The sequence below is a fragment of the Heteronotia binoei genome, chromosome 12 (assembly GCF_032191835.1).
Source record: "Heteronotia binoei isolate CCM8104 ecotype False Entrance Well chromosome 12, APGP_CSIRO_Hbin_v1, whole genome shotgun sequence".
Classification (NCBI taxonomy): Eukaryota; Metazoa; Chordata; class Lepidosauria; order Squamata; family Gekkonidae; genus Heteronotia; species Heteronotia binoei.
The window spans coordinates 55,328,655-55,353,551 of record NC_083234.1 but is presented as its reverse complement, the minus strand read 5'-3'; the positions used below and the strand labels follow the sequence as shown (position 1 = coordinate 55,353,551).

The 24,897-nt window shown below is 46.2% G+C and overlaps 1 protein-coding gene across 1 annotated transcript; it reads left to right on the top strand.

Moving 5' to 3' along the window:
* Positions 1-2,270: 2,270 nt before the first annotated feature.
* On the top strand, positions 2,271-16,379 carry C8G (complement C8 gamma chain). Its single transcript, XM_060250901.1, has 7 exons — positions 2,271-2,509; positions 6,139-6,287; positions 8,929-8,999; positions 10,528-10,629; positions 13,201-13,305; positions 15,200-15,238; positions 16,133-16,379. Exons 1-7 carry the CDS (start codon positions 2,387-2,389, stop codon positions 16,156-16,158), a joined length of 615 nt encoding a protein of 204 aa, XP_060106884.1. The 5' UTR covers positions 2,271-2,386; the 3' UTR covers positions 16,159-16,379.
* The last annotated feature ends 8,518 nt before the right edge of the window (positions 16,380-24,897 follow it).

Below are 24,897 nucleotides of genomic sequence, written 5' to 3'. Positions count from 1 at the left end.
AAGCCAGCCAGAACTGCGTTCCTGTGCATTCCTGCTCAAAAACAGTCCTGTTGTATCTCTTCCATGGGATCCAAGGAACTGGGCAAAGGAAGCTCTGGCTCTTTCTATCCTTCCCCAGGGGACCAGGAGGGGGAGGAACCTCAGCCAATAGATGGAAGAGAGGTATGGCTCAGTAGTTCTACGGTACAATTGAGAGAACCTGGCAAAGCAAGTTCTGCCTCCCCCCCCCCTTCCTCCCCAAGAGAAGAGCCTCAGCCAATGGAGAAAAAAAGACTTTGTAGTTCCTGTATGAGTGAGCAAGTTGTAATGCATTAGGAAGCAAGAGAGAGGGAGAATGAAGCAGATGACAGCCAGTTGCTTGGGGGCCTGATAGAAGCCTTCCGGGGGCCTAATTTGGCCCTTGGGATGCATGTTTGACACCCCTGGTTTAGTTTATTTGATTTATATCCTGCCCTCCCCACCTAGTACCTAAACAGAACCTCCATGTTCAGAGGCAATCTGCCTCTTTGGGCCAGATTAAACTTGCAGTCTGGGATGGGAGGAGGAAGGCAAGGCAGGAGGAATGGAGACTGGTTATTTTAAAATTCAGTTGTATGGTTTGCTTGTCTGTTTGTTTGTTATATTCAGTTTTTATACAGCCCGTTTCCTGCAAGCAGGACTCAGAGTAGTGTACAAAAGCACACTAGAACAACGTATCATATAATGAAATAAAACATTATAATGTACAATGAAAGTCAATTAACAATCCAATTTTAACAGAAGGTGGTCAACATTTTCCAGAAGTTCTACAGTCTTGCGGGGGGTGGGGGCGAGGAGAGACAGAGAGTGCCAGCCAGGGATAGACACCTGTTTTTGTGTGTGTGGTAGTGTGGGGTCTCCAGTTTAGTCACAAGAAATATCTGAAACGCATGGAATGTAGGTCTCACTTAACAGGTAGTCATCATGATGGCTAAATTGGAACCTCCATGTTCCGAAATTGTCTGTTTGGAGTACCAGATGCTGTGGGTAAATGGGAGGCTGGTCTGGTTGCCTTTGTGCCCTGCTTGTTGCCTTCCCAGGGGCATTTGATTAAAGCAGAATGCTTGGCTGGATAGGTGGATTCATTGCCGAATTTAGCAGGGCTGTTCTTTCTTTTGATTTGCAAATCTACACAATCTGGAGCAGTAGTTAATTTTCTGCAAACACAATTTGCATCCTACGTTTTGGTTCCTGGTTATGTGGTAGGGTTGCCAAATCGAACCCCAGAAATATCTGGGGACTTTGGGGGTGGAGCCAGGAGACACTGGGGTGGAGCTAGGGGGAGGGGCGGAAACGGCGCCGGGGAGCGTGGCGAACCGCCCCGCAGCCTCTTCTCCGCTCGCCGTGCTGCTCCTCCGAGATGGGCTCAGCCTGAGCCCATCTCGGAAAAGCAGCCAGGGTGAGCGGAGCAGAGGCAGCAGCGGCGCGGCGGCCTCTTCTCCGCTCGCCGTGCTGCTCCTCCGAGATGGGCTCAGCCTGAGCCCATCTCGGAAAAGCAGCCACAGCGAGCAGAGAAGAGGCCGCTGCGCCGCTGCCGCCTCGCCCGCTCCGTCTCTGGGGTGGAAGCGGAGGGGGGGGGTGGAGGCGGGCTGTGGGCGTGGCGAGCCGCAAGTCCGGGTCCTAGAAGGGCCCGGATTCGTGGCTCGCCATGCTCCTGGCCTGCCTCGCCATCTCCTGCGCTGCTGCCGTCTCTTGGCTGCTCCTCGGAGATGGGCTCAGCTTGGGCCCATCTCGGAGGAGCAACTGCGGTGGGCGGGGAGGGGGTGGCAGCGGTGCCGTTTCCCTCCTCTCCCCCCGCTTCCATTTTTTGGGGGAGCGGGGGAAGAGGGTGGAAATCCTGGGGTCCCCCGCCAGGGCGGGAGGTTTGGGACCCCTATTATGTGCACAAAGTATGTATATGCATGCTTTTTGTTTGGGTGGGATTAATGGACAGAATCCCACCCACCCACCCACATGTTTGTGTACCTACAGTATTTCTGAACAGGTTGCAAATGCAAGTCTTCAGGGCTTTTTTTTGGTAGAAAAAGCCCAGCAGAAACTCATTTGCATATTAGGCCACACCCCCTGATGCCAAGCCATCCGGAACTGCATTCCTGCTACCCTCCACCCCTGCAAGTCTTATAGAAAATAAGCACCAATACATCCAGACTATGCTGGTTTCATGCTCTTCCAGGTGAAAGTCTCTACTTTGAGACTTTAGGAATCAATGTTGTTGTTGACCTAGGAGGTTGTTCCCTTTGTGTAAACAGCAGCTTTGTGCCTGTCCTGGCCTCTGATCTCTTCCCTGAAGGACAGCAGGGCTGATTAATGACCAGCCAGATCTCCACATCTTGCATATTGGGGTCTGCTGGCTCATTGCAATCTGAGCATGTCACCTACAGTATTCCTCCTCACCGTCTCTGGGCTGCTGCTTGCATCTCCCACCGATGCCCGGGGTTGGTTTATGCCCATTACTGACAGCTATACTCAGCCAGGCTTCAACGCCAGCCAGGTGAGAATGTAGGACAGGAGGCTTTGGGATGTGTGTTGTAGGCTGTCGGACTGCCAGGTCCCCCCTGACCACCAGTGTCCGTCTCTTCCGGGGGGTAGTGTTGCCAGATCGAAGTTGGGAAATTCCTGGAGATTGAGGCTGGAGGCTGGGGAGGAGAGGGACCTCAGTGGGCTACAATGCCATGGAGTCCACCCTCCCAAAGCATCCATTTTTTCCAGGGAAACTGATCGCTGTACTCTGGAGATGAGTTGTAATTCTGGGGGATCCCCCGACTCCCACCTGGAGTCTGGCAATCCTAAGCAAAATCCACCTTTGTTCTCACATGGGAAGAAAAAGGAAAGCTTTATTTTTAGAAACAAAAAAAAATGCTCTCTTACAAACTGCCTCTTTCATGCAAGCCATGCTTTTGCAGTCATTGATGAATTGCTGTAATGCCACAGCATATTCAGAAACATTTTGCTATGGAGTAACATTCTCCAGCAATGGATTTTCATATCTTAAAATATAATATCCCCCCTCTCCCCTGGAAATGGTTTTCTGGCTCCAATTAAGTCATTCCATTCTTTTCCATTAACGATTCCTTATTTATATAAACTTCAGAATGCTTATTTGTATAAACTTCAGAATGCTTTGTGGAGCAGAAGGTTGTGGGAAAACCTCCAATCAGGGAGCTCACCTGGGCTGTGAACCCATAATTTTTATTCCCTCACACGGTGGTGTTTATTACAGCCTCCTGGTTCACATTTCCTTCTCTCTCCTTCACTTGGCAAGGGCCTCCCTGCCAAGCCACTGACAAAGGCAGCCTCAGTGCCGAGTTCAGCCTCTGACAGGGATCCAGATGTCACGGGAGGCAGGAGATGAAGCCAGGTTGCCACATCGTCTGCTCCTCTTTTTATCGTGAAATGTTTGCATTGAGAGTCGTCTTGCCTGACAGGGCACCATTACTATTTTTTTTTCTTCCAGTTTGAAACTCACATCTCATTTTTAAAAATGAGTTTTTTATTTCCATAAACTAAGAGTGGTCTAAGGTTGCCAGGTCTGACTCAGGAAATACCTGAGGACTTTGGGGGTGGAACCAGGAGCAAGGTTGTGACAAGCGTGATTGAACTCCAAAGGAAGTTCTGGCTGTCACAGTTAAAGGAACTGCACACCTTTTAAATGTCTTCCCTCCACTGGAAATAATGAAGGATAGGGGCACCTTCTTTTGGGACTCATAGAATTGAACCCCCTGGTCCAGTCTTTTTGAAATATGGGAGGTGATTTGAGGAGAGGCACCAGATGCTATACTGGAAATTTGGAGCCAGTTTGGTGTAGTGTTTAAGTGTGCGGACTCTTATCTGGGAAAACTGGGTTTGATTCCCCACTCCTCCACTTGCACCTGCTGGAATGGCCTTGGGTCAACCATAGCTCTCGCAGGAGTTGTCCTTGAAAGGGCAGCTGCTGTGAGAGCTCTCTCAGCCCCACCCACCTCACAGGGTGTCTGTTGTGGGGGGAGAAGATATAGAAGATTGTAAGGCGCAATTTGATTCAGAGAAGGGCAGGGTATAAAACTGCAGTCGTCTTCTTCCCTAAAAACAGCCCCCCAGAGCACCAGATATCTGTGGATCAATTCTCCATATACCCTATGGGAATCAGTCTCCCTAGGAAATAATGGAGTGTCCAGAAGACATTTCCCTCCCTTCTCTGCACCTTCCCCTGCTTTCTGGTTAAAACAATTTTATTGGTAACATATGGTAGCAAATCTATATCTATATCTTACAACTTTAAAAAAGGAAAGATTTATCTACCCCATATCTTACTTTCCCCCCCACCCCTCCCCCCGTTACTTGACCCCCCCAGTGTTGTTTACTTAAAGAAAAACAAATATTAAAGGTACCCTTAACTATTAAAAAAACAAAAGTTATATTCTTGTTTTAAAAAAACCTTAATCATTATCAAAGATTGTCCAATGTCTTCTTATTTCCCACTCTTTTTCTACGTATCTTCTGAACTTCTTCCACTCCATCTTCAAAACTTCTAAATCATAGTCTCTTAATATTCTTGTTAATTTGTCCATTTCACTCCATGACATGACTTTTATAATCCAATCCCATTTTTCTGGTATTTTTTCTTGCTTCCACAACTGCACATACAACGTTCTAGCAGCTGAGAGCAAGTACCAGATTAAAGTTCTATCTTCTTTTGGAAATTTTTCCATTTGTAATCCCATACCTTCCCCTGCTTTCTGATGACCCTGAAGCGGGGGAGGGCTTCCGAACTGGAAGACCCCTGTCCCCAACTGGGGATTGGTAAGCCTAGGGTGATCACTGACACTAGTCACTAAAGCTTTTTGGGACTGGTTTTGAACAATCTCAGTGTTACATTTCTATTCCACTTTCCCCCCTAATGGAACTGCACGTGGCATGCCACAGTGAGTAGGGAGGGGTGTTCTTGAGGAGAAGGTCTCCCATCCCTAACTGGCTCAACCCAAAGACAATCTTAGTCCTCAATCCCCTTTGATATTTTACTATTTTTAATTGTTTTTGCCCCAAACAGTAGCGTTTCATGAATGGTTATGACAGTTACATTTTTCTGAAGACATACACGAAGGATCTAAATTAATTTTACAGGGATTTTTTTTAATAGCAGGAACTCCTTTGCATATTAGGCCACACCCCCCTGATGTAGTCAATCCTTCTGGAGCTTAGAGGGCTCTTAGTACAGGAACTACTGAAAGCTCTAGGAGAATTGGCTACATCAGGGGTGTGTGGCCTAATATGCAAAGGAGTTCCTGCTACAAAAAAAGCCCTGATTTGATATGAACAAGTTCATCTGGTGAGTGTATTCTCATCTCTTGAACATATGGGGCAGAAAGACAGGATACAAATTTTGTAAGTAAAATATTAACCTTGGTGTTCTGCTGGCTTCTGTATCCATCTGCAATACTTAATTTTCCCAGGTGGGCACCAGCTGTGTTGGTCTGAAGCAGCAGAACAAAGTTGGAATCCAATGGCACCTTTGAGACCAACAAAGTTTTATTCACGGTATAAGCTTTCCTGTGCATGCATAATTCCTCAGTATACAGATGCATCTGTATCTAAAGTGTGTGTGCACATGACAACTTATACCTTGAATAAAACTTTGTTGGTCTTAAAGGTGCCACTGGACTCCAACTTTGTTCTACTTAATTTGCCCATTTGCAATTTGAACTGTGGTCTGATTTTTTTTTAAAAGCACATTAAAATATTTGAATTTTTGCGAATATGAGACTGAAAAGGATCTCAGATAGCAGCTACTGGAAAGCATCATTGAACATATGAAGCTGCCTTATACTGAATCAGACCTTTGGTCCATCAAAGTCAGTATTGTCTTCTCAGACTGGCAGCGGCTCTCCAGGGTCTCAAGCTGAGGTTTTTCACACCTATTTGCCTGGACCCTTTTTTTGGAGATGCCAGGGATTGAACCTGGGACCTTCTGCTTCCCAAGCAGATGCTCTACCACTGAGCCACCGTCCCTCCCCATTCTCTGTCTAAGACTGAGTGGTTGCCAGTCAGCTGAGGTGAGATTGGACTAGAGAGGGCTCAGGGCTCTGAACTGGTAAAAGACAGTTTTGTATGTTGCTCATTGTTAATTGTGTCTCTTTTGTTTAGTTTGCTGGGAAATGGCACCTTATTGCAATAGCTGCCACTTGTGCTGAACTGAGCGAAAGCTACCGTAAATCGGATGGAGTGAGCATAGTAGTATCCGTCAACCAAACAACCCCTCAGGGCTCCCTGTTGGTTGACACCTACTACCCCATGTGAGTATTCAGGGTGTGATCACCTGCACCTGGCTAGTGCTTTGGGTTTGGCTGTCTGCTGGCCTTTGCCTTGAGACTGGCCATTCATTCCTGTGTTTCCTTCAGTACATGTGCATGTACAGATTGCCTGCGTATAAGCTGGAAATCAATTTGCAAAAAAAGAGAAAGGACCAGTGCTGGTCTCCTATCCGCTATCTCAATGTGCTGAATCCCTGATGTGCAGAAAGAAGCCTTACTCTGTTTGTCTTGCTAGCCAACTTTTATCTTGCTTTCTTCCATTGAGTAGCAGACTGCAGGTCAGGCTGAGAGAGACAGAGTTAGGTCAAGTTAGGTTGTGACTGGCCCAAAGTTTTTTTTTTGGGGGGGGGGGTGAGTATTTTTTGTGTGCATGTATGAGCTTGCTTGCTTGAATATATGGTGACTTCTGAATCCTGTAAACTTCCATCTTGTTCCCCCTGCATTTTAACATCTACATGAAACGGCTGGGTGAGATTATCCAAAGATTTGGGCTGGGTTGTCATTCATTTTGGAGGGGGGTGTATGAGTATTTTTTGTGTGCATGTATGAGCTTGCTTGCTTGAATATATGGTGACTTCTGGATCCTGCAAACTTCCATCTTGTTCCCCCTGCATTTTAACATCTACATGAAACGGCTGGGTGAGATTATCCAGAGATTTGGGCTGGGTTGTCATTAATATGTGAATGATACTCTATATTGTATCTCCTGTGAATCCCAGGGAAGGTGGGGAAATCTTGAACCAGTGGTGGAAGAGACTGGCCCAGGAATCAAGCTTGTGAAGGAATGGACTTCTGGTTGGCCCCCCGGGGTTGTTCCAAATCTCTTCTTGGCGATGCCATCCTTTCTTCTCATTCCCTGGGAGTGTCCAAACCAAAGTGGTATCAATTCATCATCATTGGGATGTCACCATAGACCTTGTTATTATTTAGATCACTGAAGAAGGTTGTCTGGGCCAAAATGTACTTGATCTAACGGTTATTGTATGCGTAACCAATATTTTGGTCTTGCGGTTATTGTAAGTGTAACTTATATTTGTTGCTGTATGCATGGATATGATGTGACACCCACTACCTCTTTGTTTTTACTGACATTCTACAAATGTTTTTAATTTGTAGTCAATGTGCTCTTTGCAATAAATAAGTATTGTTTTATGTTTTAGCTGCTCAGCCTTCTAGATTTCAAGCACACTGGGTGGGATCATAATGATCGAAATACTGGGGTAGATTCTGGAGGTGGAGGACATTTCTCCTGTTCTGGTTGGCATTGCCCTAGAAGAGTGAGTATGTAGCTTAGAGTGCAGCTGGTGCAATTCTCATGTGGCCTTACTTGTGGGAACTCTGTGGGAACTCTGTTGGATAAATAGGTGGCAGTGGTGGTCAGGAGTATTTTCTGTCAGCTTTGGCTGGTAAGCCTAATACAACCAAGCAAAACCGTGAGAAAAATTGCTAATACCAACAGTTACACATGTATATTTTTAAGCAATTCAGTTCAATATGTTCAAAGGTAAGCGTGCAAGATGATAAATTGAAATTCCAATCCACCCCAGCATTTCAATCATTGTGATCCCACTTAGTGTGTTTGAAAACTAGAAGACTGAGCAGCTAAAACATAAAACAAAACTTATTTACTTCAAAGTGCACAGTGACTACAAATTCTACATTTGTAGAATGTCAATACAAGTCTCCCAATGCGATGCTATTCAGTATGGTAAGTCTCTCAATACAATGCTGTTCAATATAATCTCGTTTAAGAAAGTGCTTGTGCAAAATGCCTCTAAGTCATTCAGTGTCCCTAAGTGCCAAAATTATAATCAGTGATTGGACAGCCCACCTCTGACAAAACTTGCTAGCTGGGTAGCTAATTTCGGTTACCTTCCTCACGGAGGGGTTAGTAGTAGTTCACAATTTTCATGTTCCAAGCCACTTAGAAGAGTTGACAAATGTAACAAGCACAGGTTTCTTTCAGTGGAGAAAAGCTTCATAAGCTCACAAAGCCTAGTAAAGCACTTTATTTGACTGTTGTCCCATTTTTCATTCAAGGGTGGCTTCCAAAATGGCTCCCAGGAATCACAACTAAACACAAATACATTATTGTTTAAATGTTGTAAATTGATGTATTTTAAAACTTAATCCTATGTTAGCACTTTTGTGTTGTGAGCCGCCCTGAGCCGCTTTGGTGGGAAGGGCGGGATATAAACTAAATGAAATGAAATGTTTCTTGGGGTAGGGATTCTCAGCTGTCTTCTGTCTGATGGCCATCTGGGAAATTGGAGACCTCGATCCAGGCACCATGGCAAAGCACCCAGCTGTCTCCTGCCCTCCTTCTGATGTTCTCCTCAACGAAGTTTAGCCCCTGTCTTGAATCTGGCTAACTCATTTCCATCCACATCCTGCAGCAGAGAGTTCCAAAAGTCACACAATGCATGAAACCTTCCTTTTTGCCCCACTGACCATGGGAAATACTGCCTTGTACGATGCATGCATGCAACTTGTTTCTAATTGTGCTTTCTGGGCACATCTTTTGAAAGTGGCCATCCCTAGATGGGGCATGTGTAACAGGAGCCAACTTGGCTCTGAGCAGCTGGTGGAATGGGTGTATTTGTCTTATCCCTTCTCTCTGCAGGCAAATGTTCTGTTGGAATATCAAGCAGATCTACCTTCCTACCAATGCTCCAGGGAAATTCCTCTTGAAAGGTGTGTTGGAGAAGAGCAAGGCTTTGGTCAGAGGAACAGTCTTTCTGACTGCTGGTTGTAGGGATGCGGGGGTGGGGGAAGGCTTTGTCCTCTGTGTCTCTGCTTGTTGTTCCCTCCCTGGCCATGGATGGTGGGTGGGTGGGTGAGGGGAAGTGTTGCCAGATCTAAGTTGGGAAACTTCAGGAGTTTTGGGGATGGAGCCTGGGGAGGCAGGGACCTCAGTGGGGTACAATGGCATACAGTCCACCCTCCAAATCATCCATTTTCTCCAGAGAAACTTGATGTCTGTAGTCTGGAGAGGAGCTGTAATTCTGAGGGATTCCCCAGGCCCCACTTGGAGGCTGGCATCCCTAGCTTGTGGGCCTTAAGGGGCATCTGGTTGGCCACTGCAAGAAACAAAATGCTAGTCTAGCTGGATGCATCCAGCAGTGCGCCTTGCTTTTTCCAGCCAAAAACTCTGGAAGGACTAAGAAAGGGACCTCCTGCCCTTCATTTTCCACAAAACACAAAACCCAGCTGCTGTGGAAGTTTTCTTTCTCCCACTGTGCTTTGTGTGGTGCGCATGCGTGTGTATGTGTGCTTGCATGCCTGGAAGTCATAGTGAATTCTGGTAACCCCTACTGGGGCTAGTATGTTTTCCAAAGAGGTGGCTTGCTTGATTGCCTACCTCTGCATCCTGAGCCCTGGTATTTCTTGGAGGTCTCCCTTCCAGCCAATGTCAGCCCTGCTTAGCTTCTGAGATCTGACGAGATTGACTGTGCCCCCTGCACTGTCTTTATGGCTACAGTGAGCATTTGCACAGAGTGTTTTCCAAGTGCTCAAATTGTTAGTTGTATTATAGGCAGCCCTGCAAGGTTGGCTGGTTTAGCTATCTTCCCATTGCGGGGCTGTGAGGCCAGTGGCTTGCCTAGAGCTACCTGGTGAGTCTGCGGATGAGCTGAGAGCTGGACCAGGCCCTTCAGGCTCTTGCTTTGAGGCTTGCTGTATTGTACCCGCTACCTCTGTCCCTCTTTTGAAATTCTTCCTGTCCAGCCACTGAGGAGCATCAGGGCTTTATCTGTTAGCATGAAGCAACTCTTTGATGACCCCCATCTAGCAACTGAACTGGCATTTCTTCATGATTGCAAGCTTGGATCCCTTTATAAAGAGATCAGATGAGGGTGGTTCTACCAATGGCTGTAGGCCAAGAGGGCTGAATGGGATCTCCTTGTAGAGTGGGCAGCTTTGCCCTGTCATGGACCTATGGGACCATTTGGCTGGCGGCTGTGAGAAACAGGATGCTCATGCTGGGCTAGGTGGATCTACCTTGGCCTGATTCAGCAGGTCTTGTTCTTCTGTTCCAGAGCAGGCTTCTAAATTCTGTTATAGCATGCCCCATTAGATTGTATGCCTGATGCAATGGGTGTGGGTGGAGAAGGCTTCTTTAACATCCACCCTGGGGATGAGTTCTGTTGATCCTGAAAGTTTGCACACTTTGTGGTGCTTTGGTTGGTCCTCATGTGGTTGGTGTTTTTTGTTTTTTAACCAGGTAGCAACCCCCCGATGCATGTCTTTGTTTCGGAAACTGATTACAGCACCTACGCCATCGTCTACTATCAGTCGTTCAAAGGGGTTGCTGTGAAGATTTATGGTGGGAACTCCGTCGGAATTGGCCTGTGCATTGCTCAGTTGCTTGCTTACCTGCAGAGTACCAAATTCCCCACTTTTCTTTTCAAAATTGAGTCCTCCGTGGTTTTATATATTTTTTTAACTCTTGGTTTTGCACAGAATATTCTTGCGCAGTTTTCTGTCTACAGTTGTCTGCTTTTCCTTCTTTGATGTCCCTGATGTGCTAGTGCGTAGTGATCATGTGTGCATGCTTGTCTCAGGGTTCTGTTTGTGAGGATGTTTAACCAGTGCACAAGAGCACATGTGCATGAAAGCGAGGCACCACACAAGCTGTCTGTGCTGCTCTGAGCTCTGTACAGGAAGAACAGGAGTGAAGATAGATATTGGTGCGCATCCAATGATCTGCAGACTTAACAGAACAGAGTAGAGACATCATAGGCAGATATCATAGAACTTTCCCTGTTCTCCCTCCTGATGGAGTCTATTGATCACCCTGAATATTTTCCTGGCATTCAGGAATGGCATAGGGGGCAAAGTCGGGTCTTCCAGCGAAGAGCTGGGGGGACTGACAGAAAACTTTGCCTCCTCTTCCAAAGACAGGTGCTCCTAAGTCTTCAGAACTATGTGATTAGATTACTGTGCCATGAGAAATGAACAAATGAAATAATTTAAAGGCTTCTGGAAGCCTGTGATAAGCATTTGCGGAGGAGGCTGCTGCTGTTTCCTTTCATGATTCCTTTCATGATCGACTACTTTCTTATCTGATCATTTGCTGCTGGAAGTGGGTAACTTCAAATTGATCTCTGTGTATTCATTGCTCTGGTAGACTGACTGTTACCTTTGGAGGAGGCTGCTGTCGCAGCTCTGCACGTTTTGCAACTCTGAAAGAACAAAACCTTAATTTGGAAGCGTTCCTAGATCACTGTGACCAAAAGTGGGCAGTGCTTACTGTGCTGCACACTCTTATACCCCACCAGGGCCGCGGTCACACTCACCATTAAATCCATCCCTAACCCGTCGCTATTATACCCCGCAGCTTTTTTACAACGAATTTCCTGATCAGACATCCCTCCATCCTTCAGTTCTAAACAGTGTTGGTCCCGTCGCTGGTTGATCAGAGGTCTCAACTGGACCTCATTTTTTGAGATGGCATTCCACACTCGCGCAAGCGCAGTACGTGGGATATGGTGCTTGGCTTTTTTTTTAAAAAAAGGTGCCAGAAAAGGTGGGCGATCTGCCCCCCCCCCCCATTTAAACACCCAGAAAGGAAGGGGAAGCCCAGAAGATCTCTTTGCTGTCTCTCTGCCTGGCGGGGAGACAGCAAAGGTGGGTGATCTTCCTCCCCCCCATTTAAACACCCCGACATGGTGTTTAAATGGGGGGGGGGGAGCACAGCAACTCTCTGCTGTCTCTCCGCCTGGTGGGGAGACAGCAAAGGTGGGTGATCTTCCTCCCCCCCATTTAAACACCCCGCCGTGGTGTTTAAATGGAGGGGGGGGGGGAAGCGCGGCAACTCTCTTTGCTGTCTCTCCGCCTGGTGGGGAGACAGCAAAGGTGGGTCATCTTCCTCCCCTGGCAAGGAGACAGCAAAGGTGGGCGATCTGCCTTCCATTTAGGAAAGTCGCTTTCACAAAGTTTTCATGGCAGACCTTTTACGGGGTGGTTTGCCATTGCCTTCCCCAGTCATCTATACTTCCCCCCCCCAGCAAGTTGGGTACATATTTTACCAACCTTGGAAGGTTGGAAGGCTGAGTCAACAATTGCTGGCGCAATGATATCATTTGGAGTGGGCTCTCGCAGGGAAGCGGATGTGCGCTTGTGACGAGTCAGCTACAATGGAGCGTTCAAACATAGAAAGTACGCGCGGGAGTCATCAGAAGCATTCTTATTCCGGATTTAATATACTATCAAAAAAGTCCGCAGTCTCAGTCGTGGCAGTTCGGGACATGAACGAGCCAAGGACCATTGCCAGATGCTGATGTTTGGACAGCCGCATAAAATCCGACATGCATCTGGCTTTCATCCATGCCCATCTCGTCAGTTTATGTGCATCTGACCTCAGCCCAGGTTGGCTTTTAATAGGGTTGCCAGCTCCGAGTTGGGAAATACCTGGAGGGGTGGAGCCTGAGGAGGGTGGGGTTTGGGGAGGGATCCAATGAGGCAAAATGCCATAGACTCCACTTTTCAAAGATCACCTTGAGATCAGTTATAATCCTAGGAGATCTCCAGCCACCACCTGGAGGATGGCAACACCACATTTAAAATATGCATTATCTGCTCACAACCTGAGTTCAATCCCGGTGGAAGCTGGGTTCAGGTAGCTGGTTCAAGGTTGACCCATCCTTTCATCCTTCCGAGGTCAGTAAAATGAGTACCCAGCTTGCTGGGGGGAAAGTGTAGATGACTGAGGAAGGCAATGGCAAATCACCCCGTAAAAAGTCTGCCATGAAAACGTTGTGATGCGACGTCACCCCAGAGTTGGAAATGACTGGTACTTGCACAGGGGACTACCTTTACCTTTTTACAATTCAGAAAACAAAATGTCTTGACCCTGTTGAGAGGCATGATGTCTCCTTATTTGTCTTTCTGGAAGGACGAACCCGCAGGCTCGATGATAACATCACAGATAGATTTGATTTGGAAGCGCGTGATTTGGGGCTGAGGGGACCGAATGAGGTATATTACTGGCATCGTTATGGTAAGTTATTGACTTCCCCCTCTCCTCCCCCTATTATGATCTGAAATTATCTGAAAGGTAAGGCCACATAGCTCAGGGATGAAACATGTACTGTGCATCATGGAGAAGCAGCGGCATCTCTGGCTGAAGGAGCTCAGGTCACAGTTGCTGGGAATGGCCTTTCTCTGCCTGAGACCCCAGAGAGCTGCTTCCAGTCAGAACAGATAAACAGTGAGCTGGATAGATGTGATGCACTGACACAGGACAAGGCAGCTTCCTATGCTCCAGAGTAAAAACAACATGCCTGCAGCTTTTAATGGATTGGCTAGAGCACCTGCTTTGTTTGCAGAAGGCAGGGCTTTTTTTGTAGCAGGAACTCTTGTGCCTATTAGGCCACACACCCTGATGTAGCTAGGGTTCCCAAGTCCCCTGTGGGCTCTGGCGAGGGACTTGCCTTGCGCGCGAGGCATGATGACATCACCTGGAAGCAATGTCGTCACGCCAGCTACATCACGTGCCAGCCGCTCTAGGCGTATCCGGGAAAACTCTATGGTTCCTGAATGCTCTAGCAATCGGAGAGGGAAAACTCTATAGTGCCTATTGAGTTTTCTTGGAAACACCTAGAGCATCTGGCACGACCTTGGCGATGCAATGATGTCACTTCTGGGTGATGTCATCACACTGGCAACATCGGGAGAGGTTCCCCCCACTGGCCCAATATGTGGGCTGGTGGGTTGGGAACCTCCAGGACGGGAGAACCCCCACCCAGGCCAGGGGCTTGGCAGCCCTAGATCTAGCTAATCCTCCAAGAGCTTACAGGGCTCTTATTATAAGGCTTACTGTAAGCTCTTGGAGGATTGGCTACATAAGGGGTGTGTGGCCTAATATGCAAAGAAGTTCCTGCTACAAAAAAAAGAAGAAAGCCCTGGCAGAAGCTACCAGGTCTGCAGACTTTACAGAACAGAACTTTCCTTGTTCTCCCTCCTGATGGAGCCGATTGACTACCCTGAATTTTTTCCTGATGTTCAAGAACAGCATAGGGGGCAAAGTGGGGTCTCCCGGGGTGGGTGGGGGTGGGAGGCTGACAGAAAACTTTGCCTCCCTCTTCCAAAGACAGGTGCGCCTAAGTCTTCAGAATTATGTGATTAGGCATCTCCAGATAAAGTTAACTTAAGCCTGTATCGAATGGCCTTTCTGTGCCTGAACCCTGGAGAGCTGTTGCCAATAGCGACTTAGGTGGACCAATTGTCTGATTCAGTATAAGGCAGATGTTCCTACATATTTTCATCCTTGACTGTTTCCCCTCTTCCTGATGGCAATTGTCAGCCAGGTGTTGAGGACTAGGGAATACTCTCTCTGAGTATTCCCTAGTCATTTCTGAGTTTCTCCTGATGGAAATTCAGTGACAGCTTTTATCTTCTTGGGGAAACAGCTGCTGCATCTGTGAATATTTCTAATGCCAAAGGGAGAGGGTTAAGATAGGAAAATGCGGGGTTTTTTTGAGCAGGAACACACAGAAACGCAGTTCTGGTGACTTGGCATCAGGGTGTGTGGCCTAATATGCAAATGAGTTCCTGCTGGGTTTTTTCTACAAAAAAGCCCTGTGTGAATCAGTAGCAATGTCAGGGGGTGTGGTCTACTATGGAAATGAATTCCTGCTGGACATTTTCTACAAAAAAAGCCCTGGGAAAATGGATTTTGCTTATTTACACACACACAAAACAGTCTTGGGCTTCTTTTCCAATATGCTCGGAATAGTTTGCGGAGAAAGAAAAGTAATCTTCACTGCTGTACCTCTGTTGTTGTTTGGGGCTGCTCACTGCTGGGGGTGGGTGGGGCAGAGTTCCCAATCATGTTGCTTTCATCTGAGCAGGTGAAATGATAACTAATGAGTTCATTTGTTTCTTATCTGCAGGGTTCTGTCAGTCAGCTTTTCGGTTTCGCACCCTAGATGGTAAGCAGGACATCTTGATTCTCTACCCCCTCGGTTATGTATTCTGCATGGCAATTGGCATTATATGAAGGTTTCATCACAGAGAGATTCTCAGTTCCATTTTTAGACCAAGTTTCTAGTTCATATGGCTCTTCTGCAAGAGTACAGGCAACACATGGTGAAATCTCAGGTCTTTTTAAAGGAGAGGCTACAAAGGATACCCAATGCATACCCTACCTCCTATGTGGCTATTGGAATCAGGATAAAATACTGTTGTATGGGCTAGTGTATGCAAATAATAGGCTTAATATATGCAAGTTGCAGGCTTAAGATCTTCCTGGTGTAGAACTGGAGCTATTCTGATGTGGAATTATGGTCAATAAGAATTCAATAAGAAGTTCAAAGCACATGCAGTTTTGATATGGAGAAATTATTATTCCAGGAAAGGTTACAGTTCCATCATATGAGTCCATCCTTAATACTCCTTAACCTGAATGCTAAATTTTTAGAAAATACCTGGCTATGCGCGGAGCCTGGGGGGTTGCTGATGGATAGAGGCAGGGACATTTTTGATTGGTCCAGGAGTAGAGTCCGGTGGTCAGAGTGACAAGAAGGCGGTGCGTAGGGATTTGGGTCTGGGTCTGGCAGTTTTGGGTTGACTGGAGGAGATGCAGCTGAGTGGATCAGGATGTATGTTAGTGTTTTTCCTACTGCCCTCCCCAAATACTTGGTTGATTCAACAAAACACTTGATACCAAATGGGCAATGAAATTACCTGGTGGCTGGTAACTTCAACATCTCTGGCTGTCCTGGGCTTGAATCTGAAGCCTGGGTCTTGATTAGTTGAGCTAAGCCACTGGCCCTGAGGAGGTGGAGCCTTTTCCCCCTTTCCAGTATCTTCTTTTTCCTTTCCAGAGACTGATCTCCTTGATGAATCATGAAGTATATGAAGCTAAGGAGCTGATGCAGAGGGCTGCATTGGAGGGAGCCAACCTGTGTCTGTTCTGACCTTGTCCCATTGAGTACAATGCTTTGTCTGTACCTGACCTGTCGTCTTTTTGGAAATTCCCTGTCCCTTATCCTTGAACTTTCTGTCCCTTGTTTCCCCAGTCTTGGCATATGATTAAATAAATACAATAAAAGCTGCTTTATGAAATGCAAATGCTTTTGCAGTTCATTTTCTCCTGCTTGAAACGGAACATTTAAAATCCAGGTCTTCCAGCCTGCTTATCTATCCTGAGATGAGGATGTCTCAGAAAAGATATCTGAACTGTCCAGCTGACTTTCGGCAAAAGCTGCCCCACCTCCTCTCCCCCTAAAAGAAGCTGTAGTCTTGCAAAGTGGTTTGTTTAGAGCAAACAATTCAGTTTCTACAGAGCAGGCACGATGCAACTCTATTTAATGCTAACCCCAGCAAGGACTAGGGAGGGGCTGCGGCTCAGTGGCAGAGCATCTGCTTGGCATGCAGAAGGTCTCAGTTTTAGTCCCCGGCATCTCCAGTTAGAAGGACCAGGTAGCAGGTGTTGGAAAAGACTTCTGCTTGAGACCCTGGAGAGACGCTGCCTGTCTGAGTAGACAGTAGTGACCTTGATGGGCCAATAGTCTGATTCAGTATAAGGCAGCTTTCAGAATTCAAATAGCTGATTTGAGCTCTCTGACCACAAGATAGTTATCTTGCCCATGACTCAAACTTCAAAGGGCAGGCGAAATAGCTTGTAGTGCTGTGCCTTTGATATGCCAAGCTCATTCCTGCTGTTGCAACCTAAAAATTCCTGCTTTGATTTCATTTCTCCATTGCACAAATCTGGGATTCTTTATTGTGTACCATCTTCTGTTCTCTTTTTTGAAATGGTACTGCAAAAACTGTGCTTGACTTGAAACTTCTCATTTTTGAAAGCATCTTCGCCAATGTGTGGGCACTCACAGGCAGCCACCCCCTCTCTCCCTGCCAGTCACGCCTTTCCAAAAGAATGGAGTAAACGACCTTGGAGAATGAATTTCTTTCACCCAAGCCTAGGCGCTCACTGGGGCTTGTCTTTTTCTTACCAATTAACCTTCCCCCAATCTACCCCAGCATGACTTCTGGCTGTTACTGGTGAGAACTGTAGTTTCTGTGGCCTTCCTGAGTCAAGAGTGTTGGGGGAAAATCGAGCTTCAGTCGTCAGTTCTCATTAAAGGCAGAAATCCAGTCAATTCTTAATTCAAGAACAGCTCCCTCCTGGCTGCTTCAGGGATAACGTATGCAGCCAACTGTGCAGATGCAATCTATTTATTTATAAATTAAATGTATGGATTGCCCAATCCCTGAGTTCACAGAGCTCTAGGTGATGTACAACAATAAATAAAATACAATATACACATAGTATATTGTACAATACAAGTACAATAAAATCATTGTATAATCTTGCTTGTTCTTGATGGGGTGCCACTGACACCGGCACAGTCTGTTAAGAGTTTGGGAGTGATCTTGGATCTCTCCTTGAATATGGAGGCCCAAGTCATGCATATTGCCAGGCTGACATTTTTTCATCTGTGTCAAGCCTGGCAATTGGCCCCAGTAATTCATGCAACAGTCACCTCCAGGCTAGACTACTATAACTCACTCTATGCTGGCCTACCCTTGAGACTGACTTGGAAGCTTCAACTGGTCCAGAATGTGGTAGTGCAAGTCCTGACGCCACAGATGACACATATACAACCTGCGCTGTGCCAACTACATTGGCTTCCAGTGGAGCACCAAGTCAAGGTCAAGGTTTTGATATTGACTACAAGCACATTCTAGGGTTGCCAGCTCCAGGTTGGGAAATACCTGTAGATTTTGGGAGTGCAGACATAGGAGGCTGGAGTTTCATAGAATCATAAGAGTTGGAAGGGTCATCTAGTCCAACCCCTGCACAACACAGAAAATTCACAAATACCTTCCCTCATACCCCACTGACCCCTAGAAGATGGCAAAAAACTACATGCCTAGAAGATGGCAAAAAACCCCTCCAGGATCCCTAGCCAAACTGGCCTGGAGAAAAATTGCTGCCTGGCCCCCAAGTGGTGGTCAGCATTCCCCTGGGCACGTAAGAAAGGGCCATTAGAATGAAGCACTGATGTAGGCTTCCCAATCCCCAGGTCCCAGCGGGAGATCCCCCGGTTTTACAGGCTTCCCCCCTCCCCCAGCCAGCTGGCCGGCAGGGGAAGCCCCGCCCCCACAGCCACTATGCACCTCCATGAACAATTCCCATAAGGAATGATGGGGAATTGATCCAAGGGTATTGGGGGCTCTGGGGGGACTGTTTTTTGAGGTAGAGGTGCCAAATTTTCAGTATAGCATCTAGTGCCTCTTCCCCAAAAGCCCCCCAAGTTTTAAAAGTATTGGACCAGGGGGTCCAATTCTACGAGCCCCAAAAGAAGGTGCCCCTATCCTTCATTATTTTCTATGGAAGGAAGGCATTTTAAAAGGTGTGCTGTCCCTTTAAATGTGATGGCCAGAACTCCCTTGGAGTTCAATTCTGCTTGTCACACCCGTGCTCCTGGCTCCGCCCCCAATGTCATAAGAACATAAGAACATAAGAGAAGCCATGTTGGATCAGGCCAACGGCCCATCAAGTCCAACACTCTGTGTCACACAGTGGCAAAAAATGTTATATACACACATACACTGTGGCTAATAGCCACTGATGGACCTGTGCTCCATACACTGTGGCTAATAGCCACTGATGGACCTGTGCTCCATACACTGTGGCTAATAGCCACTGATGGACCTGTGCTCCATATTTTTATCTAAACCCCTCTTGAAGGTGGCTATACTTGTGGCCGCCACCACCTCCTGTGGCAGTGAATTCCACATGTTAATCACCCTTTGGGTGAAGAAGTACTTCCTTTTATCCGTCTTAACCTGTCTACTCAGCAATTTCATCGAATGCCCACGAGTTCTTGTATTGTGAGAAAGGGAGAAAAGTACTTCTTTCTCTACTTTCTCCATTCCATGCATTATCTTGTAAACCTCTATCATGTCACCCCGCAGTCGACGTTTCTCCAAGCTAAAGAGTCCCAAGCGTTTCAACCTTTCTTCATAGGGAAAGTGCTCCAGCCCTTTAATCATTCTAGTTGCCCTTCTCTGCACCTTCTCTAAAGCTATAATATCCTTTTTGAGGTGCGGCGACCAGAACTGCACACAGTACTCCAAATGAGACCGCACCATCGATTTATACAGGGGCATTATGATACTGGCTGATTTGTTTTCAATTCCCTTCCTAATAATTCCCAGCATGGCATTGGCCTTTTTTATTGCAAACGCACACTGTCTTGACACTTTCAGTGAGTTATCTATCATGACCCCAAGATCTCTCTTGATCAGTCTCTGCCAGTTCACACCCCATCAACTTGTATTTGTAGCTGGGATTCTTAGCCCCAATGTGCATTACTTTGCACTTGGCCACATTGAACCGCATCTGCCACGTTGACGCCCACTCACCCAGCCTCAACAGATCCCTTTGGAGTTCCTCACAATCCTCTCTGGTTCTCACCACCCTGAACAATTTAGTGTCATCCGCAAACTTGGCCACTTCACTGCTCACTCCGAACTCTAAATCATTTATGAACAAGTTAAAAAGCATGGGACCCAGTACCGAGCCCTGCGGCACCCCACTGCTTACCGTCCTCCACTGCGAAGACTGCCCATTTATACTCACTCTCTGCTTCCTATTACTCAGCCAGTTTTTGGTCCACAAGAGGACCTGTCCTTTTACTCCATGATTCTCAAGCTTTCTAAGTAGCCTTTGATGAGGAACTTTATCAAAAGCTTTCTGGAAGTCAAGTCAATGTCTCCTGGCTCCACCCCCAAAGTCCCCAGATATTTCTTGAATTGGACTTGGCAACCCTACACTGATGCAACCCTTCCTGCCCTCCCTCTCTTGAGGAGGGGAGAGGAGGAGAAAGACTTCAATGGAGTATAATGCCATAGAACCAACTTCCAAAGTGGCCATTTTCTCCAGGTGAACTGATCTCTATTGCCTAGAGACCAGCTGTAATCCCAGAAGATCTCCAGTCACGGCCTGGAGGTTAGCTACCCTTGCACATCCATTTGCAAGGATTGCTGCATCACTAAAGGTAAAGGTATTCCCCCACGCAAGCACCAGTTGTTTCCTACTCTGGGGTGACATCACATCATGACATTTCCATGGCAGACTTTTTTTTATGGGGTGGTTTGCCATTGCCTTCCCCAGTCATCTACACTTCCCCCCAGCAAGCTGGGTACTCATTTTACCGACCTCGAAAGGATGGAAGGCTGAGTCAGCCTTGAGCCAGTTACCTGCACCCAGCTTTCACCGGGATTGAACTCAGGTCATGAGCAGAGCTTGGACTGCGGTACTGCAGCTTACCACTCTGCGCCATGGGGCTCCTATTGCTGCATCACTAGGCCTAACTAATTTAGGTAAACCAATTCCCAAGTATTTGTTTTAGAATATAATTTCAGAGGTTTGGTTTGCAGAAGAACAGCTAGATTCAAGTCCAGACCGAGGCCATTGTAGAGGTTCCCAGAGTCAAAGCTCCAGGGGATATCTGATGAAGAGAGCTTTGATTCTCAAAAGCTTATACTGCAAAAACCTTGTTGGTCTCTAAAGGTGCTATTGGAGTTGAATCTAGCTGTTTAAAAACATAATCATGTTCTCGGGTTGGACCCCAAGCTCTCTAAGAGCAGCTTTCGGTATAAAAATCCCAACAACCAGCTGAGTCCAGAAAGTGGGGTTTGCTGGTGGATCATAACCTCTCTTTTCCTTACCCCTGTGTTAAGGTGCATGTTCAGTGTAGGGATTTTGGTGCTGGGAAAAGGGTACCGTGGCCTCTCTCCAGGCCTGAGATGGGCTGCTCATCTGCTTACAGTTTGAACAATGCCACAGCATCAGGTGCTCCCCAATTGTTTGCCCTGGGCTGGAATGTTCCGGGATGCTCAGGCTTTTGCTGAGAAGGCTGTTTCTGGACAGCACTAACAAGACTGTGCCAAGCCCCTCTGTGGGGTTAGCAAAGGCTGTTTTGTCAGTCCTGCTCATACTGTTTGCAGATGTTGTTTACCAGGCGGAGTCCGTGTTATCGCTCCTTGTACTGCTCTCTTTTTCTTGTGTGTCCATGATGTGCTGAGCACATTCCGTCAGGAAATAAATCCCCCTCCAGGAAGAAGATGGCCATTTCCCTTTCCTTTCCTTTTAATTTTAGTGTGATATACAGACTTTCCTGTAGGTATGACATTCACTGTTGCATTTTGCAGCTAGGTAAAGCTGCATCTGTTGAATTTCAGTTACAATGTTGGAAGGAGCATAACTGCCATTACCTTTTACATCAATCTAATGTGCAGCATGTAACATCTGCCTTGGTTGACCTTGAACTGGGCTGTTGTAATGGTGCTGCATACAGCTGGCATTGGAAAGATCTTAGAAACAGATCAAAAATGTAGCAATCCATTTTATGTTCACTGCTGTGGACAATTTATGCCTGATGGAATTCAACTTCACTTGATTCCAGTTTGTTCCTGGGCCCAATTCAAAGTACTAGCTGTCACCTATAAATCCTGAAATGATTTTGGACTGGGGTAACTCAACACCCCTAGTACAAACCCAATTGCTGGCCAGCCAGGAAGGCCTGTCTGCCATCCCTTCAGTGCCTCTCTAACTTATGGAATTCCACCCCTCAGGAGGATTTATATCAGGCTGCTTCCTGTCAAAGTTTTAAAAATGCAAAGTTTTAAAATAGCACTTGGCTGTTTGGGTTGAACTGATGACACAGTCAGTTCTGATTTTACCTTGCTAATATCTGATCCAGTTGGTTACTGAATGACTATAGCTCCTCATGGCTGCCTTTTCCAGTCTAAATCGCCTTCTGATTTCTTTGTTGCAGTCTCCCTTTTGATTGATGATGGAGCCAAGGAATAGAAAATCTCGTAATAATTTCAATTGTTTCATCATCAGCCTTAAATTTGTATAATTCCCAAGTAGCCATTACTTTTAGTCTTGTTGATGTTCAGCTGTTAACCTGCTTCAGTACTTTCTGCTTTAACCTTCAGCAGTAGTTGTTTTAAGTCTTCACTGTTTTCAGCCAGTAATGTGACATATCTCAACTGGTTAAGGTCCCTTCCACCATTTTTTATTTCACCTTCACCAAAATCGAATCCCGTTTTCCTTCTAGTATGTTCTGCATGTAGATTAAAGAGATAGGGAGATAAAATACATCCTTGTCTAACATCTTTGCTAATTAAAAACCATTCAGTTTTTCCATATTCTGTCCTAAGAGTGGCCTCTGTTCCAGAGTATAGGTTGCATAAATTGCAGATCAAAACAATCAGATGTTGTGGGATACCCATTTTTTTTTAAAACAACAACAACAAAACCAACCATAGCTTTTCATGACTCACATAGTCAAAAGTTTTGATTTCTTTTTTTTGGAATTGCACTATGAATTTAATGTTCCCAGTCTGTGGGTCATTGTTCTGTTTTCCATATTTGTTGACATATTCATGTTAGGAGTTTGATGGCCTTAGTGTCTGTTGCTTGAAATAGCTTTATTGAAGTCCATGTTCTATGTGTTTTACAGGTCAGAACTTCCTTTTTGCCTCTATTCATATCAGCAGTGGAAAGGAAAGGCTTTAATGTGATTGCACCATTAAGAACAATGCTGTTTGTACGTGTCCTCTTTCCCAGTAGCTTATTGAGTGCCTTCCAACCTGGGGTTCCTGTCTTCCAGCACTGTATCTTCTTTTGTTTTGGCTTGTTGCATCATAAGAGTTTTTGAGATATGAGATGCTCAGAATTGCCTTTTCCTGTGCAGTGCTAACTAGAGTTAGCTGAAATGTCTCTTTCGGATGTCTATGAAGGATCCTCTGCTAGTGTCCTCTTCCATTCCACCCAGCAGCTACCCATCAAGGATTTCTGAAAAAGAAATTGTTTTTTAAATGGGTATTTCCTAGCTACTCATAATTTTATAATTATAATTTTTGTATTTGTCTTGTTATAAATATTACAAACTTGCACTATACTTTGATTTGTCTTTCTAGAGTAATGAGAGAAGTGGAGAATGATGTTGTAAGCTGCTGTAGGTCCCAATGTGGGATATAAATACATAAAAGCCAGTACATTTTGCGAGTGAAAAGGCTCAGGAAGAACTAGGAAATTCTGCGCCTCTCTTCCCATTTAAAATGAAATTTGCCACTGGCTATGCAGCTTGCTCCAGCATCTCAAAAGTGTTGAATGTTTACTCTTGCAGCTTTTCCCTTGGCCTGCTGCAGAGTCAGGAGAGATGCACCTAGGAAAATCCCCCCCCCCTTTTTTGTTAAGGTAAAGATCTTCTGTTTTCATGACTGTTTCTTCTCTTGGGCTTCAGCAATCCGTGCTTTCCACCGCCATCTTGGGGGGGGGGGAGGAGTAGGCTGCAGCTGGAGTGATGGAATGCGCCCCCTTTGCCCTTGGGGGAGAGACACAAAAAGCAAAACAGTTTTTTTTACATGCTCAGTTCTTACATAAAAGTTATTTTGGCAGGACTGAATAAAGCTATTGGAATTCTCTGGGCCGGGGGTGGTGGTGGTGGTGGTGGTGGTGATTGTTTCCAAAGGGGGATTATGGAACAGCTCCTGCAGGGAGGAAAATTCTTGCACAATTCCACTTAAGCCTTGCCTTTCAAGATATAAACTACAAGAGGAAGCATATTTTCTTCTGGCATTTTTACCCCCACCCCCCACCCCCAGGAGGTCAGAGAGCAGTGCCTGTCTGTCTTGATTTCAATGAAAAGCCAAATCAGTGGTGACCCTGACATTCTGTGCTTGGAACTGCAGAAGTACCGGTAACTTTGGGCTCCAAAAAGTAGCCGCAGAGGGGTATTATGCATTGATGTTAAGGAAAGTGTGTGTGGGTGCCTAACCTGCCCCAAAGGATTGTTGTGAGGATAAAATCAAGAAGGGGAGAATGTTGTAAGCCCCTTTAGTTCTTCATTAGCAAAAAAGTGGGGGTATAAACAAAGCAAAAAAAAAAATCTGCAATTGCGGCTGCCCTTCAGCATTTGTTGTAAACGAATACATACAGCAGTGGAATCAGGCATTCAGAGACTGGGCAGTAGAGGAATCCACTGCAGGAAACCATGAGCATTGCCAGTATAAGCTTATTTTTTGTCTGATGGTATGATATTCCTCTATGGTCTGATCTGTCTTAGGGAGCCTGCATTGCCCTGTTGAACGTTTGCATGAAGCCGCCCTGCTGGATAAGTGCTGGATGATGGGGGTGGAGAGGAGAGAAAACAGTTTGGAAGCTCTTGAGAAGGCTTCCCTGGTCTCCTCTATGAAGGAATAAACCAGCAGTCTGTGCCATGGTTCCATTGTTTGGGAACTTCCACAGGGGAAATTCCAAGAATTGCCTTTGGGCAAGAGGAGACTCTGTATTCTTGTCTCCCTAATATTTTACAGTCTTTCAGCCATTTTCTCCATGTGAAGCCCCCCCCCCCCCCTTTTCAGCCATTTTTTCCATGTGAAGCCCCTTTTTATGACTATAAAAACAGATACTCCTGTGGCCCCTTACAGAGTGAGGGATTGGCTGAAGCCCACAGGATCATAGCACATTGGGAAATTCCTGGAGATTTGGGGGTGGAGCCTGGAGGGGCGCAGAGTCTGAGGAGGAACTTCAGCTATAGAGTCCATCCTCCAAAGCAGTCAT